This window comes from Drosophila simulans, chromosome 3R, assembly GCF_016746395.2.
Source record: "Drosophila simulans strain w501 chromosome 3R, Prin_Dsim_3.1, whole genome shotgun sequence".
NCBI lineage: Eukaryota > Metazoa > Arthropoda > Insecta > Diptera > Drosophilidae > Drosophila > Drosophila simulans.
In genome coordinates this window covers 7,673,690-7,701,259 of record NC_052523.2, presented here as the reverse complement: position 1 = coordinate 7,701,259, position 27,570 = coordinate 7,673,690, and the positions used below count along the sequence as shown (strand labels likewise).

Genomic DNA, 27,570 nt, shown 5'->3' with positions numbered 1-27,570 from the left:
AAATCTTAAAAACACTAACGCTTTTAAACCTATCTAATATTTTTAAATTTAAAACTTAATAGTGAGAAAGCACTTTAAACATTTTTAAAAACCACTTTATAAAATTTCTAACGACTTGATTAAAATAAATATTTCTTCAAAGAAAATAAGGAATATAAATGTTTTTTTAATACTGGTCTTGTACCTGTGCCCTTAACATATTCCACAAAACCACTTAATATAATTTGAGCAACACAAAATCTGCTCTCAGAAGAGCATATTACCTGCACTTAAGGTAACTCTATATAGCAAAACCTGGCTCTTGGTGGCCGGGAACACAGACTCACCTGCTTTTATTTGACCTTATGCGGCTGCAACTTGTTGACTTTAATGAAAATGCACTCAGAGGCTGACTGGAGGCACACACAAAACGCTGGCACAACAAGTTAATATGTATTAGCTAGTCGCTAGTATGTCTCTAGTATCTTGGCTTAAAACGGCACTCGGTGAGACACCAACAGAAAAAAAAGGACAAACAAAATCGGGCGGCACTCGCACACTCAAACGTACGCACACAGTTGCAAAACAAGTCAAGCGCGAAAGGACCGACTAAAACATGGCTAACATGCCTGGCTAATTGGCGTTTCTAGCGCCGATTTTTACAGCGCTCTAGCATTTATGTAAGCGGAATGTAAAACGCTTTACAGGACTTCAAAGTCTGGATTGGATTGGATTTGAATTGGAATGTTGTGGCAGGTCGTTCGGTATGTCTCGCTGCTGATGTCCTTCGAAGGGATTGTGTGAGCTGTGCGTCCTTGCTGAAGGAGCCGCCGCGTCCAACTGACTGCTGCTGGATGTGCAAGCTGCGATTGTTGCAACGACTCTGCTGTCGCAGCACCAGCGAAACGCAGCAGCAGCAGCAGCAGTCGCAGCACGGCGGCAGCAGCAGCAGCGGCAAAGGCAAAAGCAGCAGCAACACATAAACGCAGTACATGGTGGGTTCGGTGGAATACATATACATGCTCGTTGCTGCCGAAGTCCTTGCAGTCGAAGGGTTGTGTAGTTGCACTTGTAGTTGCTCGTGTTGCAACACACACAGCAGCAGCAGCAACAGCAGCAACACGACATCAACTTCGGCCCACATTGTGCAATTGGCTTAGTTCCCAGTCAACAACTGGCCGCCTTTACAGTGCCCGTTTACAGCGAAGAGAAATGCTCTCGATATCCTGGCTGCTTTCTCTCCGAGAATTTTCCCGAACAGCTGTTCGCGCTTGCCGGCTCTTATCAGTGAAATTGTAACAGCTTCTGTTAGCGTGCAAATGCACTTTTCTTTTCTTGGCTTTCCGCAGTGGCTTTTCTTTCGCTTCCTCTTCCTTTTCCTTGCCTTACTTTCATTTCCGTTCCTTTCGGTGGGGTTTGATTTATTATGTAAAAGTACAAGGACACAGCCACATACAGTGGGTACTCAATTAACTGTGCTTTAGAAATCGAAAATATATATTTTTTTAAAGAGACAATCTTTACTTTAAGATCAAGATTTATTGAATTCATTTAAGATAGTAAAGCTTTAGTATGTTAATACACAATTTTACGTTAATATTTGGTGAGTTTGGAAAACTAACAAACAATTTAATAAAAATGTATTAAAGATATGCTTTCGCTACGATCTCGATTACAGGGTGATCACTGTACATGCGGAGCTGCGTGTGCGTGCCAAGTGTTGGACAAACAAGCTGAGCACTAAAGCCGGAATACATTTGAGACTCTTGCAATCGACTTAATTCGCCGCGAGAAGGGGGCACGATACGGCCTCATTGCCCCAACGGGAATGACAAGCAATATGAAAATGGATTACCACAAAATGCAAATTGCGAAATGGCCAATTGATACTAGCGGCTAGCCATCTAATCGCCCGATTAAACCACCTTAAAATCGCAAAGCAGCCAGGCATTAATTATGGTACACGAAGTAAATAAACCGACTCGGTTTACTGGGCAATGATAAAATCTATTATTAGAGAGGCCGAGTGGAAAGTTTTCCACCAATCAACCCAACAAACGTTTGCTGTTGCCAACCGTCGTTGTTAGCAGAGCGCTGTTAAAGGACCTCTGTTAACTGGGCCGGCACGTGTTTCTCTCTCGCACGCACACAGCGAAGCGGATTTTTTGATTCTGTTTTGATTAATAGCTTCGTTGCAAGCTTATCAGGCGCCCACACACACACACAGGCGCGCGGCCAGGAAGTGCAACAATGTCACGTGGCCGGCATTTGCCGAAGTCTCTCGCCAGGACTCGCGTTCGCTCTCATTCCGAGTTGGCCCCATTTTCTCTCTCTGTAAGGCCTGCGCTGTTTACAGCAGTTAACTTTTTTCCAACGCCCTGCAATCGAACATGTTGCAACTACCCGTCTCTCTTGCGCATTTCCCCAGTCCATCGCAACAACAGCAACAACAACAAATAAACGAAAATAAACAAAAACAAATATAGCACGAGCAGCAAAAAATCGAGTATTACATAAGTCGGTGCTCCACCTACGCGAATTGGATATAGTGCTGGCCCTATGTGACTGTCCTATATGGAAGATCGGGTATTTTGGTCGGTTCCTCGCTTTTGGCGAATGAAAACTGCGAAATTTCATTGTTCGTTTTAATTGCCAAGGAGCCGGGCTTAACTGCCACCCAATGTGGCATGCATTTCGGGGGCCAAACGACAGACGGGGGAATCACCGATTTGAAATTAGCCAGCAATGAAGCGTAATCAAAATATTATTTATTCATTTTTGTTTGCCATTCATCTAGGTTTGACCTCTTTATTCATTTAACAATCTTTTTTCTTCAAAGCAACTGAAAATTCGTTTTTTAATCCTTAACTTGGAACAATTCGTAGACTAAATATGCATAAATATACAAAATAAAGTCTTAAAATGGTGCAGGAATTAATTAATATTAAAATTTTTGTTTTCAGAAATATTTTTGAAAATGCTGTAAAAAAAAGACTAGGTTAAAATTGTATTAATATTTTATATTTATCTACATATTCTTTGATTTTTTCAATTAGTAATAAAAGCCAGTTTATTTTGCAAGAGTACAAGACTATATTATTTGTCAGTCCTCTTATGAAATATTTTTAAACAAATATCCTATTAATTTGGTAACGAAATTATTAACCATGTTCTGATCTAGCAAAACTAAATACTTGGTATTGCAATTTTAACCTAATAATATTTAGTACATCATACATATTTTGCTGATAAATAATATGAAATTAAAAAAGTGTAAATAAATTTTTGAAATTTTTAATACCAGATCAAGAAACTTAATAATTACCGAGGTATTTTTAATATTTAATAAAATATAAATACATTTCCCCAACGCTTCATCATTAAATGGGATAAGAACCGTTTCTCCGAAATAAATGAGAGGTCAAATTAACCACATAAGCAATTAAAAACTTGTATATATAAAACTGATAACTGAAAAAAGTCCTTGGAAAAAGCTTTTGGTTCAAAAAATTATATTCATATTCAGACGATAAAAGAGCCTTATAGCTTTATTAATAATGTAAGCTCATTAAAAAAATGAAACAGCAATTTAGAGCTGTTATAGATCTAAGCTCAAGCAATCAAATTATTAAACTAAAGTCTCTTAAAAAACTAACTAAATTTAAATGGCACATTTCTAGTTATTCTAGATATTTCGGTTTTGAAATCCGTGTATTTGTACCTAATTAATTTATGGAAATTTTTGTGATCACTCCCAATTTTATTTACCATAAAATAAAGATAAAATACGAAACATTCAGCTAAAAATTAAAGCCTTGGAACCTCGGTGAGCTAAACTGGGTTGCAGCCGTGCGCAAACTCCTCCCCTTGCAACATGTTGCAGCGTAATCGCTTCCCCTGCTGAGCGCTCGATGATGTTTGCCGTGTTGCACTGGTGGGTTTTTCCAAATGGGGGCTTCGCAGTGGTTTCGGTCGGATCCGTGCTGGTGGTGTGGGCTCCCTACAGATTTTGCATTTACTCCGCTGCCTTTTTGGCCATTGCCAGGACTCCTGTTGCAGTACGCAGTACATGTCACCTACATACACGCACACTCGCACACACACGGCGCAGGCACACACAGACGGCACACATGCGTGGCTCGTTTACATAGGCGCCGACGACGGCCAACCAACGGCGTTCGTCCATGTCGCCTACACATTGGCGGGTGGCCTTGAGGGGGCGCCACCAGTGGGTGGCTGGGCGTTGGGCGGTGGGTGGCGGAGGGTTCGACACTCTCATTCGTCGGCGGAGCTCAAGGACCCCCACACCGCCTACCTCTCTTTCGGGCCATACAATGTTGCTCGTTTGGGTCTCGTGATCTCGGGCTTTCGTAACCGAAATGCCAAACATACAGCGTTGGGCGTGGGGAGGGGCGCAGGGGCGTGGCATTCAGCATTCGAGTCGTCGCGACGAATGCGTAAAGTTTACAAAAAATATCCTTGCAACAAACTGCATTTAAATCTACTGCTCTTTGGTTTCATCGGCGTTTTTTTATCCTTATTTCATGTTGTATTTATTTGCCTCGGCTGTTTGCTCTTGTTTCCACTTGTCATGTTCTTATTTCATAGCTTCAAGCCATTTAGCGCTCTCTTTGCCTGGCATAAATTTTAAACTTAATTAAATGGCATTTTTTATTTTAAATGGCAATGAAGTCGATGCTTGAAGACCAAAGGTTTTAGTTAATAAAAATGGCTTACTCTAGTAAAGTGCGAATTAAGTACAAATTCCACGTTTATTTATATTCATTCATACTTGGGACTTTTTGTAATACATTTATTGATTTGCTTTGCAGCTCTCAATTTATAATCTGTTTAATAACACAATTTAAATAAATAAGAAGATTAAAATATATTTTTCATATGATGCTTAACAACTCTCTTAAAATTAATTTTACATAGAAAATAGTGACCCTCAAATGATGTTCGTACAACACTAAACTATTCCATTTGTAATAATTTATGTGAAACCCTCACCTATTTGGTGTATTGGTGTATCAACAGTCAATTTTTTCTAAGACCCACAATTTGGTCAAGATAAGTTGACATGCGAGAAGGACTATGAGACATCGTTTGGATATCCTTGTATGGAACACATTGAAGGTGTTTAGTCTGCCTATAGATTAGCTTAAAAGTGAAAGCTGTATGAATTACAGTTCCGTTTAACAAATTAACATTATTACCTTAAGAATCTTTTTACCTTTTCAGTGAATATGCAGTTTCTAATTTGCCACATTTTAATTTCTTCGATTAAGCTACAAAATTACGTTTAATCGCTGGCAAAAACTTTCTTTGCTTATGAAACTTCCAAATAAATATATATTCACACTACAATTGGAATGATTTTAGTTAGCCCCCAAATAAATTTTCTAGCTTCATCTTCAACCATTTAGTAACTTCTTATGTAGAACTAATGAGGCACATAAAGAAACACGCTAATTGAGCTTAAAAGTTTTAAAAGCTATTTAATTAAGTGTCTGGATTTGTATTTGAATCCTTTTAGTATTGTTTAGAGATCTAACTTTTGGTGATTAATTGGTCAAGAGTCATACAAAATGTTGTTACGTTGATTTATTTAAAAATATCCAATCTCTGAAAAATAAAAGAGATCTCTGAATAAAAATCCCTCTCCACGAAATCCGCAATCTAAGTAGAGCTGCTTATCTGCCGAGCTAAACAGGCAGCAGCCAAAAAACAAATCGCAAACTAAGACTAAGCTCGAGGAGAATGAACAACAAACAACAATTCCCATAAAGAGACACAAACCATTTGGCATTTCCATCATGGAGCAACTCACTCACATCACCACGGGGCAGCCACATGCGGCATCCACATCGAAATCCACGCCAGCCTCGTCATCTTCATCCAGGGACGACGACTCATTTGGCCGTCGTCGCCTGTAATGCGAGTGCAAGGAATTTTAGTTTCCGGATCCTGTCGCCGAGTTCCTCTCTCGATGATTTCTGGCAATTCGTTTGTTTTCCATGCCAAGTTCGAGCAGTTTGCTCTGACGGTGTGATGAAATCCTCTGGCGGGATGTGCAGCCCATTTGTAAGCAAAAACATTTCAGCTAAATTAGTTTATGCATTCTGGGAATTGGAAAATTTCCTAATGAGAACCTGGCTACATATAATGGAAAGTTTTCTTAAAGAGCGACTCAGACAGGACTAAAAGGCTTCTAAGTTATATTTGATTAAGACTGAATTTTTGTCAAGATGACTTGAGGTGGCTCACAAAATTACCTTTATTTAAACTTTAAATAAGTAAAATTAACTATCTTTATCAATTAAGTTTTGTCTGTTTAAGCAACTTTATTCTGTTGAAATGGGCAAGACTTCCTTAGCACATATTTTTCTTGGCCAGCCTTTGTCTGCTTAAAGTGGCATCCTGAGAATATCGCCAGGACAATCCACTTCCGAACAGGAGCAAACTTACAAGCCACTCAAAAGCGAATTTCGGCACAGGAAGTGCAACACTTGCAAAAACTTTCATCTTCGGCAGCGGCTGCTTAATTTTAATTATGCCCGCTTATAAATTCAATTGCATTTAACAATTGCCAACAAACGCGGCTGGCTAAGAGTGGAAAGTTCTTCGTTACTTCAAAAGGAGCTAGACATCGCGGGCGGATGGAATAGTTTACAGGATTAGTTGCTGGCGAAATGGAAAATTAATCCCTGCTGCTTGCCACGAAAGACAAAGAAAAGCGACTGTCGGGCTGTTAAACATGATTCTTAACTTGGCTGGCGGAGTTCTAATGGCCAGCAGGCCGCAGCTACTTCACTTAATGATGCGACAATTGTCCCAAAATTAAATTATTCAAAACGCAAGTTGAGTGCCAAGTCCTCGACTCGAGTTTTCAGACAAAGGCCAAAGTCCAACGTCATAATATTTATTTTCGAAAAATCCTTTCACTCCCAAGGCCAATAGATTTCTATTCCAATTCAAAAGGCGTGGGGAACGAGCAAGATGTTTTGGAAATTAACATTCAAATTCGTGTCTAGTAGCCTCAAGGGTGGGCCTAAAAAACGTATACCTTTCAAGAAAGGAAGTTTACACTGCAAAAAAGTGGTAACATATGCTAAAGAAAAATATTTGATTCAAATTGTAAGTGAAACAAATATTTTAAAATAACTCAAATAATTGAGTCTTGCCTACTTGTATAAATCACAATTATCATAAATGAAGGTACATATTAAATTCAGAAAATCCAGAAACTAAACCAAAAGAAAAATGTAGATTGCAGATGAAATTGAAAATCGTGCCTGAAATTATAAAATATTAATCGGATTGTATCTGCATTAACTAACGCTCGATTGGTTCATACATATGCAACTTCATTTCGGCTGAAACGTGCCCGAGTTTCACGCTTTTCCAGGATTTTCCCTTGGGCCAATTGAGATTTGCACCTTGACAATGCCAAAAGAAAAACTAATTTCGTGAAAATGGTTTCGAGTGTGAAATAATTTCCGCAGGAAAAGCAGACCTGGCCACAAGGCGATCCGAGTTTCAACAATAGTCAGGCATTCAGAGGCCCTCGGGCGCATGGAATCCTTTCTTTTTTTTCCAGCCAATCTTCGACTGTCACACTCGTTTTCCCTCTTGCCAATTAGATGTTTATAAAAATGTGTGCGCACTGAGGTGACTGGAAAGTTTTTCCATTGCCGCTACCAACTGGTCAAAGAGAATTTGGGAAGCCCGCTTTCCCAACCTAGCAGTCTATTCGTTTTTTTTTTTAAGCCACTTATTTTCGTGAAAGTACAAAGGCTTTTGCAAATGAACAGGTTAAAGGTGAGCGTGGTTCTCCAACTTTATACTAAATTTTTCTTTGGTGTTGAAAAGTACTAATATATACATGCTAAAACAGAACTCAATTCCTTGGCCACTCTGTGGATTGCTTAAAGATTCAGGAATTTATATGGAATTCTAAAACTAAACTTTGCCAGCTAAAAGACAAAGAAATTAGTTTTCAATTTTATAGTTTTTATGCATTTAAATGCATAGCAAAAGTGCGAACACTTAGTTTCTCATTAAACTGACAGCAGCCGCAACAAGGATGACGCCGTCAATTGTAAAATATGAAAATATGCAATTATAATTTACAGTCTTTCTCGCTGCCTCTTTTTTTTTTGTGGGTCTTTTCGCGGCGAGCTTGCCACATAAATTGCGGAAATTTCGCCGGCTGAAGCAACTTTGTGAAGCGATATCCTCCACCTACCCAAAAAAACGGCAATGGATAAAGTTTGCCTGCTAATCCTGGAGCTGACTACACTGCACGAAACTACAAGTCGGCAAACACTTAACAATTAACTTGCCTCGCACCTGAACACCCAAACTCGAACACACACACACACTCGCACACACGTCTTTCACCTGCCAGGATGCGTAATTTATGTTAAGCGCTGCATTTTTATGTTCAAACAAGCGAAGAAGCTGCTTATCATACAAGGCGAAGCCTCAGCTGCATCTCATTCCCATTTTCATTTTCATTTCACTCGCCGCATCTTTTGGAGTCACGGCAAAAAGTTAATTGAAACACACGCGAAAATGAAGAATGGTGGAAAATGTTTTGGAAGATGTTTATGCGTCGCAGGGATAGGAAGTAGGCACAATAAAACAATTTCTGATAAATTATATAAAAATAAATAAATAAACTAATATAAAAATAATTTATTATTGATATTAATTATACTCTCAGTTCCTAATTATATCGTTAGCTATTAATTTTGTAAATAAATATTTTTAAAAATCCAATGAAGTATATTGAAACCGAATGTATATTCAAACATTATACCCAAAAATTAAAAGGATTCCAACGCATAAAAGAAATGGTATGAAAGTGCAATACCAGTACTAACTAGTAATAAATATCTATTCAAATCAAAATAACCCAAATTCATAAAACCATGCGCGGCATAAACATCTCCATGCGCTGAAGATGCACTGGCGAACCGACTGCCTTGGCTGCTCCGCACTGCACTCACCTTTCTCCTGGATTTCGGCTGAGACTTAATCCTCGAAGCTGGATATCAAAAGCAACAAGGCAACAAGATGAAAGGACCTCTCGAACATTTCTGTTAAAGCGAACAAAGTGCAATTAAATTATGCATTCGACAAAAAAGCGCAGCGCAATAATGTAAAAAATGTATACAATCACCGCAATGAACACAATCGCTGGATCACATTTATTTAATTAAGAAGAATATTACGCGAAAACTGGCGGAGGCGAGATTTTTTTTCGGGTTGGTGGACGAACGGGGGGCCAATTATGGCTATAAAGTGTCTTCATTAAATTATAAATTCACGAGCTTAACATAATTTGCATGCCAATGCATTTTATAAAGTACTTTGTGGCCATGAAAAACATGAAACCGATGAACACGAAAAAAAGGAGTTGGGGACAAAAAAAAAAGAAATTAAAAAAAAAACAGGCGTTGCAATAATGCAATAAAAACAAACAAAAAACTGGGACCTCGTAATTGGAAATGGCCAGCGGCCTGTTGACACTTGCGGCATGTAAATTAACAGTTATTATTGCTATTTAAAAACTACAATGCAAACAAAATAAATGGCGGCGAAGCAGCTTTAAAGTGGCAAATTGATAAATCGCCCGACAGTCGCCAGTCGAGCCACTAAGCCCAGAATGAAATGCGGATTTTTATGCCAGCCCATAAATTATTCGCCCCGATAAGCAAAAACAAATGCGCAACAGATTTGGCCAAACAAAATCTATTTATTGTTATATAAGCCGGCCGCACCCCCTGTTTTCGACGGCACTTTGGGCCACGTTTTACTCGCACAATTTTATTTATGGTCTAAATTTTTGATTTGGCCGGCCCGTAAGTTTATTTGCCATGCGGGGCACAATAGAACGGGAAACATTCATCTGTGTGGCAGCAAAGCGAAATGAAATTATTAATTTGCATGTGTGATTATTTTCATATAAATAAATGTGGCGACGACGGGGACGCCGGAAGTCGGGGAAAGGCAGCCACAGTCCATTTTTTTAATGTCCTGCGGCGCTGAAAAGTATGCTACGATTGCGACTATGACCTACGCTCTGAACATGTGTGTGTGTGTGCGTGCTCTTTTTCTGAGTGTGGTTGTGTAAATTAAATTTGCATATACGCCGCTTGTTTTCTTTACTGTGGGCAGTGCAATAAACAACGCATATTGCGATTTTTTTATGCCCAAGCTGACTTGAAAATGAGTTAGCTCGCAAGAGATTCAGTAAATGAGGTAGTAATTTAAGATACTTTTGTAAATATAACGATTCAAGCTATTTTCTATAATTATGTATGTTAAAGCAAACATATTAGCATATAAATTAGAATTTAAATATATACTTTTTGCTCATGACCTTAGATTAAACAAACGTTAAAACTTAGCCATACTTTCACGATTTTTTGGCTGAAATAGCCAAATTATGCAATATTTGAATCCCACTTCCTCATTTTTTAGCCATTACGATAACATAAGTTCCGCCACTGATAAGATTGGCCTTGCGGCCCCGTTTTTCTGGTTAATTCAATAAATATTTATTTGTCATTGGCAAACATTATTATTGCTGTGTAAATTATGCAGCGATTAATGCAATTGCCCGGGGCACTCGGCATACACATATCCTTGGCCGCAGGATCGCAGCTGCTGCCGACGAGCTAAGCAAACAAACTTGAACAAATAAATTTGGTACGTGCCAGCTAGTCGTATGACTTATCGCCGTGGCCAACAAACACGGCCAGCATACAAATGGATCGGCCGAATGGCCGAAAGTACAATGGCAGCAATAATAACAATTGCAGGAGCAAAGGATTCGGACTCGCAACAGGAGCAACAGGAGCATTTGTCATGTGACAATGGAAATGGGTAGCAAAAATCTACGAACTACGGACGGCCGGTTTCATTCTCATGGACAAACCGCAAAGATGGCGAATCCAGTGGGTTCGGTGGTTTCGTTGCTCGAATGCCATATTTTATTTATGGGCACAGTGTTCCGTTGCACAAATTTGCCGCCTCGACACTTGGCCACACTTCCGGTCAAGTAATAGACCCATAACGGGGATACGTGCTTGCCAAATTTGCTTGTTTGCAGCTCCAATTTAATTTATAAACTAAACAAACAGGGCGCCTCTGTGTGCGCCGGATCCTCTAATCAATTTCAACCGATTTACAGTGGTCACTCGGTAAGAATACTCAATAAAAACATGTTTTAATAAATATTCTCTTGTTTACTAACAATACTAATTTCAAATTAATATAACAAGAATGGAATGTGTCTAATATGGCCAATGTTTGAATAATAAATAGCTTAAAATAAGCATTATGTTCTTTTTAAAACACATTTTAGAAATATATTATGCTGTTGCAAATCGTGTTTTAAATGTTTTTAAATCGTTATTAAATCTAAATTTAGTTTTAATTAAAAAAGTAAAAAATTAAATATTTTATAGGTAAGAATCAGTAAGTTGACTTTTAGAAGAATAGTGCATCAAGAAATATAAACATCATTAGCAAGTTACTTGCTCTATTTTATATAGAACATATAAACATTATATAGGAATTTTTCTGACTTTTGGCCACAATACAATATTACCTATGCTGTTTTCGGTGGCATAATAATAACTCTTGAAGAACATAAAAAATTCTAAATAAATTCTTCTTTCCAAGCACGCGATCAAGAATTCTAGTAATATTTATATGGCACTCTTAAAAATATTCTCTATATCTTAAAGTTTTACAGCACATAAGAAATCGAAACATGTTTAAAAATAAAATAAAAATCCCAAACGCTGATGCAATTTTGAGGCTCATCAGTGGCAATTTGGGAGCCGTTAGGCTGCCAACAGTTGCCCCACCTTTCCAAATGGACTCCAATGCTGTTGGCCACATTTCATTCTTTTTGCATTGTTATGCTGGCCACGTAGACCGTGCTGGCCAAATGCTGTGCAAACTTTTGGACAAATTAACAAATTTCCCCAAACTCACGGATATAAAGTCCTATTTGCCTATGTCGCAGTTTGTTTATGCTATGGCCTTAGGTGTTCTAGGGAATAGAATAAAGTGGGAAGGATGAACAGGATGGACAGGATGGGTATGGAAGGTGTTGATGGGGCTGCGGCAATGGTCAGGCCGCAAATGCTGCAAACAATTGTGTTTTTCTTTAGTAAATAAGTGGACAAGTAGAACGGGATTTGACACTTTTTCTGGCTACACACACACACACACACACGCACACACTTTGCGGCATGCAAATTTAATTGGCAAACGCCTGAGGGCGATTGTCGCAGCTCGAAATACGAGTATTTGATTAAATTATGAATTTTTATTTGCTTGGGATTTGTTGCATATGTGATGTGATGACAGAAACATTTTTAGTAAATTCACCACAGTATTTATTTATGACAGATATTCTCAAGGAAAAACTCGAGGCAAATGCAAAATGCAATTGGCCAAATAGCAACGAAATGCCAGCAAAGAGGCAAAACAAAAATAATTACATTTTAAATTGGGGAAAACAGTGAAGTGTGAGCTCGCTCCATGTCCTTACACAAAGGCGGCCAAATCCTGGCGTGACTCGTTTTCGGCATTTCCGGCATCTGCAGATTGACAGCCAGCCATGTCGCTTCATTTGTATGTTGATGACAAAATTTGCAATGCAATCTAAGGCATCGGCCTTCTGGGAGCCCACCAATAAAAGTAGCTTACGTGCCTTGGATTAAAGTTAAAGAAGCAATTCTCAACCTGATGACTTCGACGTGGCTGCGACTCGAGCGGCCAACCAGTGTTGCAAAGGCAATAAATATGACGGAGACCAAAGTGTCTCCGAAGTACTTTAAATAAATTTAGATAGCTTTTAACCGAGTTTTTTTCTGTCTCATATAAACATAGTTTTTGATGCATAATTAAATGGATAGCAAGTATTTCAAGTAAGCTTAATTCTAGTTCATATACTAGAAGATACTTTCCAAAGTTCAAAAACACATGCGTACATTCGTAGAAAACTTCATCAAACTATGAGAAGCATACTAAGTGAATTAAGTACAACTTAATTAGGTAACAAGGTTAGTCCAACTTCTCATTTGTGGCTCATTGTTGGCACTTTTCGCTGTGCCAGCAGCCCATAAAAAAGTGTTGGCTAGTCTAAAAAAACAAGAAAAATCTCATTTGTAGTACGTGCATATTTAATTCCACGCCCATCTGCGACTAGTGACTAGTGCAGGGGTATTACTAGCTTTAGTGGCCGCCCAAGAGTACGCAATAAAATGCTGTGCAACTGCCACAAGAGTTCGGCAGACAAACGCAATTTCGATGCTTGTGTACTTGAAATAGATTTTTAATAGTCCGACTGACATACACAAATAAACAGAGAGGCGGGGAACCAGCTCCTTTCCTTTCAATGGCACTGGAGTCCTGCATCATGGCAGCCTTTTGTTTGGCAGTCGAAAGCATTTATGCGATTTTGTCGTTGGAGCAAAACACGATGATACACATGATGCCCCCTCTCAACACACACACACACACATTTGCCACAGCAAATATAAGTTTATGAAAAATGTCATTTGTTTGGTCCACAGATATGAACTATTTATGGACACAGAGAAATGAACAGCAAATTTGCTGTTGTCGAAACGAATTAATGTTTAACTGGAAACAATTTTCCTTTGACTATTGTCTTCCTTTTTCTCGTTGAAAACGAATGCAGTGCGTTTCATGGAAATTCATGCTGTATAACATGATCTATATAATGGAAATGCAAGATATAAATCCAATTTATTAGATTGGTGTATTATAATAAATATCATAGATAAATATATATATAAAGAGTTTAGATTACAGTAGTTAGTAACTTTAACTTCATTGATTTATTATATTTATTTTCCATTTTAAAGTTCAATACCCAGCTTTCGGCAATCGAACTCATTTGCTGTGAAACGCACTGTCGTCGAGATTGATGCACTCCGAAATGACCAAGTAATTTGCTGGCCCAATATTTTGTGGTCCTTTTCGGCCATTTAACAGCCGAACAACGAGCTGGCGGTAATAAAGTGCCAAATAAATGCAATAAAGCTGTTGGTACAACTCGTTGTCGAGATCGCAATTGGATGAGGAATGGCGAAGGGGGGTATGAACTATTTGGGGAGTAGGAGCGATGCCATAAATGTTTTCTCTTCCGGCTTTTATTACAAAACAAACTCAAAACGGACAAATAAAAAATGCAAATAAATAAGCGCAGCGAACTGTCGAACAATTGAAAAGTTCCCCACAATAGTGAGCTGGGACTTAAGTGCTTACTGAAGGAGCTGCTGCAACGGAATAGTCCTTCAAGCAGTCCAAGGATGTGGGTGGTGGGCTGGGTGGCCTCGGTTGCTCTTGGCACAACAGGATTACAGGGAAATTGCAAAACGTCTTTGCATGTCTTAAACAAACCCACACACACACACGAATGAGAACAGCCAAGCCAACTAATTTTATTGCTCAACACATTCGTGCCTTGTTTATTGCCCAGCTTCTAGCCCCATCTCATTCCAGCCCTCTCTTCCCTCTCTTTCTTTGAGAGCAATCCCGGATTCGTGTGCAAAAATTTTAACAGGAAGATTGCTTAAGTGCTACGTCTTGAATTTCCCAACGAAGGCATTCACCGAATGGCCAGCCAGCTCCTTTAAAGCTGCCTGTTTACTTCACTTTCGGCGGTCAACGCCACTGGTTTCGCCTTCTCCCGAGGATTTAAATCAATCCACACTTAGAGTTCAAAATTTAACATATTTTCAGGCAGCATATATATTTTAGTTATAATAAAAGACATTAAATTCCAAAGGAAACTCATAGAAAATAATGCAGCTCAACTTTGCAGGAAAATCATATTGGTAAATCATAATCGTAATTTTTTTTCGATTTCGATTTGGTCAAAATCATTCGATTACTATCGGAATGTTAACTGTTTTCAAGGCAATAGAGAGGCCACCCCAAGCTGTTAAAAAAGCTTTAATTTTGATATTTGCAATTACTTTTTTACACCACTTTGACCATTTAGGTAATTAAATTAAATAGAATTATTTACAAGCAACACTTTTGGCCTCTTCTTAAAGTTAATTAATGAATTCTTTTATATTTTATAAGCATTTATACCTGCCTGTTTCGTCACCAACAGTATTGCAGTCTTCCCGATAACTTTGATCGATGTACGTATGAACCCTTGCCAAATCGAAACTTTTTGTTCCCGACGGCATAATTTTGTTTGTCAAATTTCAGTCAGAAATAATTTTTTTATAGAATAACTTTGTGGCAGAATTATCTTCTGGTGATGTGGAATAAACATCAATAGACCACTGAGTAAACTAATTTGTTCCCTTTGTAAATAAGATCTGATTGGATGTAAAAAAAGGCATTTACTTTTCAAAAGTGACATACCGAAGCATTAACGATTATTCCGCTGAGAAAATATAATTAATCTTAGGAGTAAATATCCTCGAAGGACTTTTTCAAGTTATACATGCTCATCCATCGAGAATGGTGCAATTTTTTCGAGTGCATTGTTACTGCCTTGGCAAAATGTAATTTCCAATCGAGTGAGCAACGTCAATCAGTGCTTACAAAGCTGACTGACTTTTCGGGGCCTGAAAAATTCGGAAAATTTGACAGCAGCTCGGTGGTAAGGTGAATTTGGCAGTCATGCCAAGAATTTTTCGCAGTTTCTTGTCCGATCGCTATAATGGCAAGCAGGAACGATTCTACGACCGATACGAAGGTAAGGCGTTCTCAAGTTTCGACCATCTGGTACTAATACATTTCGAACTTACAGGTTTTTGTCAAGTTATTCCTAACTTGCCACCTATGCCCAGACCAAAAATCAACCACCACAGCAGGTTATGCACTAAATCGGAGCCCAAAACCAACGTAAAGTTCACCTATTGTTTTAGCCAAAGTGAACCGAGCAGCGATTGGCGACAAGGCGACGATATACCCATTGTGGTCCGGAGGGAAATGGAGGAGCTACTGGGCATCCAACTGATGAATGTTCTACCAATCGCGGAGAGCTCTCTGCTCAGTCATACCATCTGGGAGCTGAAAATGGCAGGTGAAAATTTTGATTCGAAACCGAAAACCAGAAACGGCATCAAGGTTGGCATCATTACGGTCACGGCTGAGTCCAAGCTAAATCGCAGGAGACTCAAGCGGAAAGGACAAATTTTGGCTAATGAGACAGTGCCATCAAATACTATGGAACTCCCGCCAATCCAGCAAAGAAAACTGCCGGAAAAGAGGCGTTTGAAGCGGGTGGACGGGCAGTTCGAGTGCAGTGATTGCGACAAGAAGTTCGATCATTCCTGGATGCTGACGGCCCACAAAAGGACGCACACTGGTGAAAAGCCCTTTGTGTGTCCTGATGGGAGTTGCCGCAAAGCCTTTTCGGATCGGTAAGTTTATATATGTACCAGTTGGTATCATTTTAATTACTATGACTTTGGGATTTCAGGTCCAATCTCCGCTCCCATCAGCGCACCATGGGCCACCACGAGTGGCAGCATCAATGTGGACAGTGTGGCAAGTACTTCAACCAGTTTTCCTATTTGAAACGACACTCGTTGGACGCTTGTCGCAAGTATCTGATGTCCGTGATGCACAAGAGGTTCTAGCTTCAATATTCTTTTTACTTAAACTTTAATAATAATAACCTTAATAAAACATTAATTTTTACCGAACCACAAGCATTGCTGTTAGTGAGAATGGTGCCATCGCACACTGCCACTTTTGGATGGCGGCACCCTACTTACCATTTCAAAGCAAGGCACCTCAGCCTCAAGGCGGCATTTGGCCCAGAACGTATTGGCCAAGTTTCAAGTATCGGCGGCCAGACCAAAGGCACACACACGATGCAATTGCGTTCAATGCAACTAAATTGGCTCATTAGCAAACAAAGTGTGGCAAGTTGTGGTGCAGTAGGGTGGTGGTTTCCAGGACGAAAAGCGTTTCTTTGGCCAGCCAAAACATTTTCCCGAGCAGTGTCTCCTTCGCCTTGTCGACTGGCCCCAATACTCAAAAGTTCCAAGTGCGGCTAATTCAAATAATGCCAATAAAAGTGCACTGAGAATAAAGTGTTGTATAATTACTTAATAAGCATAGCCTCATTATATATTTACATGGATGGAATTGCATTTCAAATGGCCTTAATGCACTTAATACTTTATTGAAATTAAAAAATCTACATGTGAATCGATGCTAGTACCTTAAGTTCCGGGGCACATGTCCACTTCTTCTGGGCCATTAATGATCAGGAGGGTGGGGCCGGATTGGTGGGGTCGTTATCTCTTTAAGGATACGACTTCGATTGCGGTTAACCCGGGCCGCAGTGTAAACCCCACATTTGGCGGCAGCAGCTGCACGGCCAAGTGCCACGGTCGCAATGCAAACAGTTCGATGCAATTCGAAGGAAGGACGACGGCTAATGCCTTAATTTATGGTCGCCAGATAAACAGGAGATGATTTAAGGTCCCCTTCCCCCCTTCACACATGCATATTTCTCAATGTAAAACATGTGTCCACCAAAACGCAATTACTTAAACGAAGCGCGAACAATGGAAAAATGGCGCCGAATGTATCGTTTTATTTAAATATTTGATGAGCCCGCGCGTCACCCAATAAAATTGTAAAACACGAGCATTTTATTGAGCAAGAGTCTACCAAATTTTCTTAGTACTCGTATTTTTTTGTCGCCATTTCTCCGGCTAAGTTGGCTAAAATAGAAGGGGTGGGCGGGTAGCTCAACTAAGTGAATTTTTACGCCACCATGAACGCAAGTCGCGTGCTGCTGCACAAGAAAGCTAGAAGTACTTAAAAGTTTTTAAACGACTTTTAAAATACCCCTTAATATTTTTTACAATTATATATAATTAATAAAAAATAATAAAATAAATATGAACTTGTCAGAGTTGATGACTATTTATCAATTAAAATTAATAACCAATTTTCAGTTACTATTTTGCTTGATAAGTTAAAACCAATTTCTAAGATTTTGCTTTGCTTAAACCAATTATTTAAACACTTCAATCATTGCTTATTTAATGTTAGTATTCTTTTGTTTTAAAAGAAATTCAATTGCATTTCAAACAGAGGGTATCAGGATAAGCAGCAGTTGCTGAACACAAGGCATCCTTTGCCGAACGAACGTATTTTTAAACTAATTTTCCAACTGGGAGCATTTCGATGGCATTTAACGTGCCAGCCATCAAGGAGATGGCAGGACACTGCTGCAGGATACGAAGGAGCAGCCGAAGCTGGTCAGTTGAGCCGTAAATTATTTTAGCGTTTCAATTTGGCCAGAAAGGGAGACGGCAGTGGCAGAAGGAGCAGCAGTCATTGGCTGAATGGATCCCATAATAAAGAATATATATGCACGACGATCTATCTAACTATTGCTTAAAAGATACCCAAAATGATGAGCGAATAAAGTTGACTAATTCAATTCGATTTGCATTTGGCTGGGGAAACTAGCGCTAAATAAGTTGCTGGAAACTCTGCTGCTAAAACGTTAGGAAAACTTAAGAAATTGGCCAGAAAATAAGAAATTAGGAACTAAAATAAAAAGTTACAGCAATTTATCTCCAGCGCAGATAATTTAAAATTCTATAAATGTATTAAGAGGTATTTAAAAGAATATAAAGAATACTTTAAAAGGGTTGCACAACTGACATTTTAGCAAATTTTTATTCATTTATAAGTTTGTATTGAAGAAAATCCAAAAATAATATTTTTAAGAGCATTCTCAATGTAAGAATTTTTTTGCAAAGTAAGCAACAACCAAGAATTTTCAGAAAAAAAATTTTCATCAAAAAATATGTATTAATAATTCATAATTCATATATTATTATGTGTGTAAAATAGAAAAACGTTTTCGCTTTTTAATAATTTTACTTCTAACTGAAGTACCTTCAATTTCCTTTGTTTTAAAGCTCACTTTACACTTTGGCAACTTAATTCGCTTAATTTAATTTTCCTTATTACCTGTGACGACTTCGTTGCCGGGATGTGAATGAAAATGTCATTTATTAGCGCATCTCGTCCTGCCACCGAGGACCATCAAAACCGCCGTGCAGCTCTAAATTTTGCAGGTCGTGAAAGGAAACGTCAGCGAAGATGCATAGCCAAGTTTTTGGCTAAATTTATGGCCCGTCGTAAGCAACCAACAACTCCCAAAATACACCCATCCAAACACACACACACACCCACAGACATCACGTTTGCACCTTAAGTTGTACTTAAAGGTACTTCGTTCCTGCTACTCATCAAACATTTTATTACACAACAGGCAACTCTTTTTATGGATGCGATCCGAGCGGAGACATATAAAAACACTGGTATTCAGATACAGAATGAATCATTCATAACCGATTGTAAACAAGGCGACAACATGTCAGTGACTAGTGTTCATTTTACATTCATTTCGTTTTCAATACACGTTTTGTTTACTTTCATTATCTCATTTCAGGAAAAGAATTAATAATATAAGTATTAATATTTGTGATAATCAAATGTCATTAAAGATTTATTTAACACTGGGCAGAAATAGCATTAACTGATTTTTCTTAAATTAATAATTAAAAACTGTTTCATTTTTTAAAATCACTACATTTTATTTACAAGTCTACTTTTTAACATTATCTTATAAAATTATTAATTAATTTCTAATGTATTTTTATTATTACAATGGTTTTAATAAACGTTTCTCGCAGTGCAGTGATTCACATGAACTTAACTCCAGCCCAATCGCTTTGTCAATAGACTTCCAGTCGTTCCACAGAGATATCGTCTAGCAGAGGAGGCGTGGCTTCACGCCCCCGCGATCTACGACACTCGCGGACATTTAGATACCAATAGTAGAAGTACATGAATACCATCAGTATGAAAACCGGACCGCAGATGAAGTAGGACAAGTGAATTTGACTGTCAGTCATCGTGATGCACTGTTCCAAAAAAAAAAATGCGATTAAATCCTCACTTTCACTTGCCACGCGATTATGTCTTGAGCATAAGCTTAATTTTAAAGATTTAAGATTAAAGCATCGCAGAAGTGTTTATTAGTTTATTGATTTATCTCCGAAGGTATGATTTTTAAACAGACTTAGTTTTAATAGATGTCAACGCTATTCCGGCTGTGCGTTAGCCTCGTGCTGGCCACCATGGAGCAACCGGGCGTGATGGACATGCGACTCAGTGGCAGTGGCAACTGTGCTTTCTGCTCCTCGATGCGAGCTCTTCGACGATCGCGGATGCACTGATAGCAATGATAGCAATAGCAACACAACGTAAGTGCAATCATTGCAACGAAGGGAATCAGCAGGAAGGGATTGATTTCCGAGTGAAACACAATTTCGAAAACTTTAAAATAATCCATGTTGCAAGCGACGCTCGATGTGCGAATGGGGAAATATAACTAAATAGCGAGGAACCCTTAAATGTTTGTCATTTGCGTTCAAATGGCGATTTATTTTCTCCGAATACACACAGAGAAATTATTGAGAAAAATTGGGTCAATAATTTTAAAATTCTAAATTTCTGGTTAAATATTTATATAGTTTCTCTAACAATTGTCTTTGAAATAAAAACTAAAATATTAAGCATGGTCATTATTCGAATTTTCTTAATGATTTAATATAAAAACTAAACTTTTTCACTGCAGAATTTACTCTCCCTTAAAATTGCAGATAAAACGCTATTAATACTCGCAGCGTCTTGGGTTCTTATCCGAGTTTTTGTGTATTTACGACTGATTTTAGCAGTTTGAAATATTAAATTAATTGAGAAGTACAGAAATATATTTTATTGACTGACTAGCTTTCCACTTCAAGTTTAATTTTATTTATTAATTTATTATTAAACACTTTAATTTCTTAGTGCACTTTGTGTACTACGCCTGTTTGTGATCCACATGCTCGAGTTGGTGGATAAGCCAGAGTTTGAATGAATCATGCAAGGGCGCCAAGGTCCCATCTCATTGTTGTTATCTTCGTCTCACTCCGCGGATGACGATCCCCCCACTGGGGATTCTCCAGAATCTGGGGACCATTGCAAATAGAACCGCTAGCTAGACAAACATTTGGAACTCCAGGGGAACGCGACGGCGGCGTCCAGACGCAACTCAATTCAAAGTTTGAAATTGTGCGTTGCTGTGTTGACTGCGAGTGCTGCTGACATTTGATGCTTTATGATGGAGTAAGAACCAAAAAACAAGCAGCACAAAAATGAAAATGGATATATGCCAAATCGCAGCAACACCTCGACATCTGCCGCATTCCAAACTCCCACAGACTGATGAGCAAAGTTTGCTTTTAATTTAAAATTTCGCCGCAGAAAAGTAGAGCCAGTTTTTTGGGTTTTTCTACCCACTAAAGATGCTGAGGAAAAAAAGATATTGTGGTTTTTAAGCAAATAAACAAATTGTGTGGTGTTAGCACTTAATTAATTTCATTAAGGATCTTCCAAAGGTTGCCTTAAAATATTTTAAAGGTGCCACAAAAACATTTCCCACACCACGAACCGAATAGGAATACTTTCAAAACAGGAAAATAAGTTGCAGTTCATGCATTGAAAATCCTTTTGTATTGCTTAAAATTCTTTCGGTGAAATAAAATTGTTTTTTGCCAACTATGTTCGAGGTTCGAAAATAATCGAGGCAGTTGGGGAGTAAGTTTGCCAGCGTAACAAACACACTGACCAAAAAACCAAAAAAAAAAAACACTCAACGCACACAGAATGGATATTTCTCATTCAATTTCGCAGGTGTTTGACTCCATGTCGAAGGTGGCTCCAAATCGAAGGAGTGGGAAAGCCTTTGTCGATTTGAGGCGAACGTGGTTTGGTTTGTTTCGTTTCATTTCGATTCGATTCGATTCGGTTGGCATTTAAGCGGATTTTCAAACGCATCCGAAATGTGCAAATGGACCAGATACTTCGATAGATACTTTGATCCACAAGGGCTTAGATGAAGATGGTGTTGTCATATTGACTAAATTTCAAATTGAATTGGATATCAAATCAGCTGAATTCAATACTATGAAAGTCATTTAACAAATACTATAATTCAAGTTAAGTAAATCTAATTTACTAGTCAGCAACAGCGCATATTTAGTTTTCCCTAAAAGTTTATAATAAAGTGCTGTAAGCTGTGCTTGTCATATTAAAGCCTTGTAATTTCAGGCCCGCATTTAGCATTACAAGTGATATTTGTTTGCTTTTTGTTGCCCATTTGGTCCCCAAAAACCCCCCACATTTTCCACCACAAATCCACTTTTATCGCATGCGAACGTGTTGCATACTTTGCGGCAGCTGCAGCTGCTGTTGTTTGCCTTTTGCTTTCAGCATTTTATGATGCGCGCGATAATGATGGTTGCCCACAGACACATTACACCCAACCACGCCCGTTTCCGCCCAGCCACCCACCTATTTACACCTTTCACGTGTAATTAGATGCGCAAGTTAAGTTCGGGCGTGTGAAATTAATTAAAAACTTTCGCTGCTCAAAGTTGCGAGCGAAAAGAAAGTAACTATAAACTTGAACCCTCCACTCGCATGCTGAAAAGTTTGGGAATCCCCAACAAATTGCCGCAAGACAATGTCGGGGCCACAAAGTCAAGTGCAAAAGTGGCAAGTACATAAGTTCAACCGTTGCAAGATGCCGATTGTAACTTACAGCATAAATCAGAGATAGTTCAGCCCAACTGCCCCCGCCATTTGTCCATTTCTCCGTCTGCCGATTGTCTATCATCGAAGGCCATCAGCAGACAAGAGTCGAGTTCGGTTGCAACATCCCACTTACCAGGATTTTTGCCGGTCGAGTTGCTTCTACCCTTTTGCAAAGGTTGCCACACAATGTTGGCTAAGTCTAACTTAATATTATGATAATAAATCGCAATCGTTTTAAAGTGTTGTAAAAGGTAAAAGAATCATTTAACTTGAACTATTTTTATGATTTTTCTTTAAGCTTAAATACAAATTCTGTCCTTTTTTTAAAGTTAAAGAACTGTATAAGTTGCATTGTTTTCTTGTAATGATTTCTAAAAAGGGTATTTGCTATTTCATAAGTTACTTAGCTATCTGGATGAAGTCGTTTTTTTTTCACCAGGATCCCTTTGGCATTTTGCTGTTTTTGCTGGTTATTGTTGGCGCTGTTTGTTTTGCTCGCTGTGCTGTTGTGGCCCAACATGCTGCATATTTATGGCATGCCGCAAACGTTTATCTAAACTACATAAAGCAATAAAAGTTAAAAGTCAAATAACTGTAGTATGGTTCCTTGAAGTTGGCCTTGTTGCTCCTTCGGTTGTTACTGCTTTTGTTATTGTTCCAGGGTGTTGTGGCAGCAACTGCTGAAAACAGATGCCATCGACTGAGTGAGCAGAAGCAAACAGCCCATTCCAAAGGATACTCGCATCCTTGTGGCCGGATCCGCCCTTTGGGAAGCTCGAACGGAAGCTGCCGACAAGCGACGGTGATGAGTCTCGTTATGGTTTCGGTTTCGTTGGCAGTCGCTTCAGGAAGTGTGGGATCTAAATTATCTAGAGGAAGATAGTTTGGAAGATAGAGAGCTAGCATAATACCCTTTGCTAATCAATCATTAATCAGGCATCAATATAATTACACTACATATTATCTAGTTAAAATACTAAAGAGGTCCTAAAAAATACCTATAATGAACCAATGCTTTAAAACTTTATTGATGCCTTCTTGCCACTGGATTAAGTTTAAGATATAAACTCTACACCTGCAGTGAATTCCTATAGTCGATCTGGCACTGGTGTTAATAACACAAGGTTTTATGTATCTGTTTACACTTACAAGCTGTCTGGGTAACTCGACTGGGAAAATGGAAAATGAATGTTTGGGGGGAAAAGCGTGTGTCAGGATGGAGGTCGTCCAACAATTCTCGAACGTCATGCACGTGCACTGCGCTTGTCCTTTTGGTCTGCCTGTCCTCCGATACCTCGGATACCCATGTAGCTAGCTGCTGCTCCTATTCCAGTCATATCCTTTTAATCCTTTTGCCAATGCATCGCATTGCCTTGCATCGAGTTTGATTTCACACGCGAGCACAAAAACAATAATATTATGCCACAAACACTCGATGCCAACGAACATGGCCCATGTAATCACACTTGAGCTCCTCGCCCAGCCACACCAACACACACACACACCTAACGTGGAAAACGCGGTTCCACCCACACACTCACACAGATGTTGGGAAACTGGCTCACACCCACACGACTGCAGCGAGATTGCGAAACTTCATTATATGCCCGTTGGCAGACAGGAGCAAGTGCAGCACAGCCTGCACTGCGCGAAAATCTATTAGATTAATAATTAAGATTAATAATTAAGCATTGTAAGATAATTTATATTTATATTATAGTTCGGTTGCTTGAGTTGATTGTTATAGGTATAGTAACTCGCTATAGTAACTCCCGATTTCTGCCAGTGCTCATCCTGGACTAACTGATGCACCCCACCTCCGGATCACCTAGAATCGGCCAGTTCTTTTCCATTTCTATTTCTGTGCCGGCTTCAGTTGCCGTTTCTGTTTGGCTTTGTTCTCGACGCCCTGCATTGTTGTTGCCGCCGCCTTTCGCCTTTTGGCCCGGCCCGAATGGCATTGAGCTTGAAAATGTGTTTATTTGCCGGCATATACACACAGCCGCACATTCGGGCAGCAAGTGCCTGCCATAAAATCGCTGAATCCATCCACGACGACGCAAACAAGCTGCCATATGTCGGTGGCGATGGCGATGGCGATGGCTTGGGTGCAATCTTGCCCCACCGCGTAGGTACTACTTGAGCACCCCACCCACCGACACCGATTGGCATCGTCATTTGGTATCGGCATCATCATTCCCGTCTCGGGGCAATTGTTGTGCATGTTTTTGTTATCTGCCGGCTGGTTGGCTGTAAGGAATGCTAATGCCACTGCCACTGCCACTGCCACCAACGATTTCGATGCCAATGAGACTGCCATAAGTGCACCTCAGGTGTTGGCCAACTTCAAGTCCTTTTCGGCTCCGCTGGCTTTGCTCAGCTTACACACAAAGAAAAATTATTTTCCAATTAGGGCGAAGTGGGTGGTAAGATGAAAGTAAATCCCTAGTAAATTAACTTAAGATGCTGGAAATCAAAAGAAGTGACTGCAATGATTGTGCATAAAAGTAAACTATGAAAAATGTAGCATATCTATTGGATTTCAAGCATCTTAAGTTTGGTTTGTGAAGAAATTTGATGTTTTAATTAAATTTAAATCACTTGTATAGTTGGTAATTTATTTGCGTGTACGCCGATGACATTTGTCGGGTTATTTCTTAACTTGCTCCGGCTTGAAATTAAATTCCTTGGGAGGATCGGATGCAAGGGGTCAAGACGTTGGTGCGAGGACGTGTGCGGCTGCCAAATGAGGCGAGTTCAAGTGGCACATGGCAGGACCATAGAATTTAAAAGCTCTCTGCTGTGCGAGTCACGCTCTCATTTGCGGCACTGGCCAATATATCAAAGCACTCAAACTGATTGCATTTAGTAGGGTCCAGTAGGATCCCAAATCCCAATCAGTGTTGCCAAGTGTTGTGCTTCCAAGTTAATGTTTATTATATATTAAATACCACAAATAATTAATATGTGTTATTGATTACATGTTCTTTAGCACTTAAATTGTTTGTAACATGCATTTATTTATCATTACTAAGTTAATTTCATATTTATATATTACATTTAAAGATAAGTTTAAATTCGGTGGCTTGATTCTGCTCTTGTTAACTTCAGTGGCACAACACCAGTTGCAGATGCACCACTGCATCATCGGTTGCATTATGAGACCCACGCGTTGCAACGGCACGTTTCTCATAACGAATGCCCGCTGCAATCCACTTGCCCCTTGGTCGCCTTGTTTGCTGGTCAAATCCATCACTCGGCTGGCTGCCCCACACGCTCCCTCGGTTTTAATTGTCGCACAACAATGATCCCTCCGCCTTAATTGGTGTTTCCCTGTCGGCCGGATGGCACTTGGTGGGGAGCCAGGAGCCAGAAGTGTGTGCCAAACACATGCCACTTGCCACTTGCCACTCGGCACTGAAGGACTCGTCTTGTGGCAATTATGTGGATGAGCTGCTACTACATTTCGGGCCATAGGCTGGGGTCCATCCTTTAGGGTCCTGGAAATAAAGAGGGACTTTCCCTGATGTGCGGCAAATGAAGGTAATTAATGCCAGACTATTTGAATCAAAACCTATATAAGTAAAAAAGAAGAATAAATGAAGCTTTTCCATTTATTATATATTTAAATTATTCTTTTGTGCTGTGCCCCGTTTGCTGCTGCTTTAATTCGTATTTTCACAGGGTTACTTCCCATCCCAATTACTCATCCCCTCATTATTGTAATTCCCTGTTATGATGGATTATGTCGCACACGGATTTGCCATAACTTTGGGGATGAAATGCACTGCACCCAGCAGCTGACAATTAATTATATGCATCGCTGTGTTGAATTATCCCACGGCGGCCCACTAAACCCGTGGCGGAATTGCCACCCGGCTAACCCATACCCCTGGAAATACTTTCCACATTTGTTGCGTGCGCACGTAACTCAAATGCCAAACACCTGCAGTTAACACGTTCGCAGTGCTTACAGAGCGGGCAAACAGATCCGTTGCCCTCCCGTCCTCCTGTCCCCCGTGTCCGCCGTACGCCAGTTTCCACTTCCGTATCCCCAGTCGTATCCTCAGTCGTATCCCCAGTCGTATCCATAGCCGTAGTTCGTGCCCCTGCAGAAACGGACAAAGCAGCGTTAAAACTGCACTTAAGTCAAACTTGCCAGACAAGTGGCGTGTGGCAAGTGGAAGTGGTTGGGGATGAAGTCCTCCGATTTTAGGGAAACTGGGGGATTGGTTTGACTACTGGGGCTGTGGTTAAGCAGAATAGGGAAGGCAATCCAAAGAAGGGGCACTGCGAAAAAAATCTTAAGACAAGCATACGTTATAATACACATATTATCAAATTATAATAGTTACATATATACTTATTGTAGTCAACTTATGGCTTACTTATATTAAGAAAAACTTGAAGATTTATCATAGTGCACGGTGTCTTTATCTATTTGTTTATTATTTGTTTAGCTTATCATATTTATCTTAATATTTTTAACCAAGTAGTTAATAATTTGATGTTAGTTACTTAAGTTTCTGCTGGTGTAATCACAGGCAACTAAAACGGCTGACGTGGCCGTTTTACGAGCGCCCTTCGGTTGTAAAATTTCATTACGAACTAAACGGTTTTCATGGCTCAAAAGCAGTGGTCATTGGACCAAAACCCACACTTCTGGCACTCCTCGGTTGGAATTATCCCAGCAGTCTCGGCCGGACTTTCTTTCTTATGCTAATTCGTGGCGCTCGGACACTTAGTTGATTGGTTTTTGTCAGAGACGTTGACGCAAAGCGTTGACTGATTGGATTTTGGTCATTTGTCGAAGACCCAAAACACCCTGTCCCCAGATAGACGGTGATTATGATTACCGGAAAATTCCTCAAATTTCCCAGA

General features: G+C 39.5%; 3 protein-coding genes across 3 annotated transcripts; 1 reads left to right on the top strand and 2 right to left on the bottom strand.

The window, feature by feature from the left end:
* The first annotated feature begins 15,243 nt into the window (after positions 1 to 15,243).
* Positions 15,244 to 16,712, top strand: LOC6727557 (zinc finger protein 62 homolog). Its single transcript, XM_002102900.4, has 3 exons — positions 15,244 to 15,757; positions 15,812 to 16,427; positions 16,487 to 16,712. Exons 1-3 carry the CDS (start codon positions 15,682 to 15,684, stop codon positions 16,644 to 16,646), a joined length of 852 nt encoding a protein of 283 aa, XP_002102936.1. The 5' UTR covers positions 15,244 to 15,681; the 3' UTR covers positions 16,647 to 16,712.
* A 2,989-nt stretch (positions 16,713 to 19,701) lies between these two features.
* Positions 19,702 to 19,965, bottom strand: LOC27206934. The gene has a single exon (XM_016182706.3). It carries the CDS (start codon positions 19,959 to 19,961, stop codon positions 19,782 to 19,784), a length of 180 nt encoding a protein of 59 aa, XP_016034138.1. The 5' UTR covers positions 19,962 to 19,965; the 3' UTR covers positions 19,702 to 19,781.
* Positions 19,966 to 20,109: 144 nt separating this feature from the next.
* On the bottom strand, positions 20,110 to 20,576 carry LOC27207242 (hemotin). Its single transcript, XM_039294855.2, has one exon. The coding sequence runs from the start codon at positions 20,399 to 20,401 to the stop codon at positions 20,135 to 20,137; it is 267 nt and encodes an 88-aa protein (XP_039150789.1). The 5' UTR covers positions 20,402 to 20,576; the 3' UTR covers positions 20,110 to 20,134.
* Between the last annotated feature and the right edge of the window lie 6,994 nt (positions 20,577 to 27,570).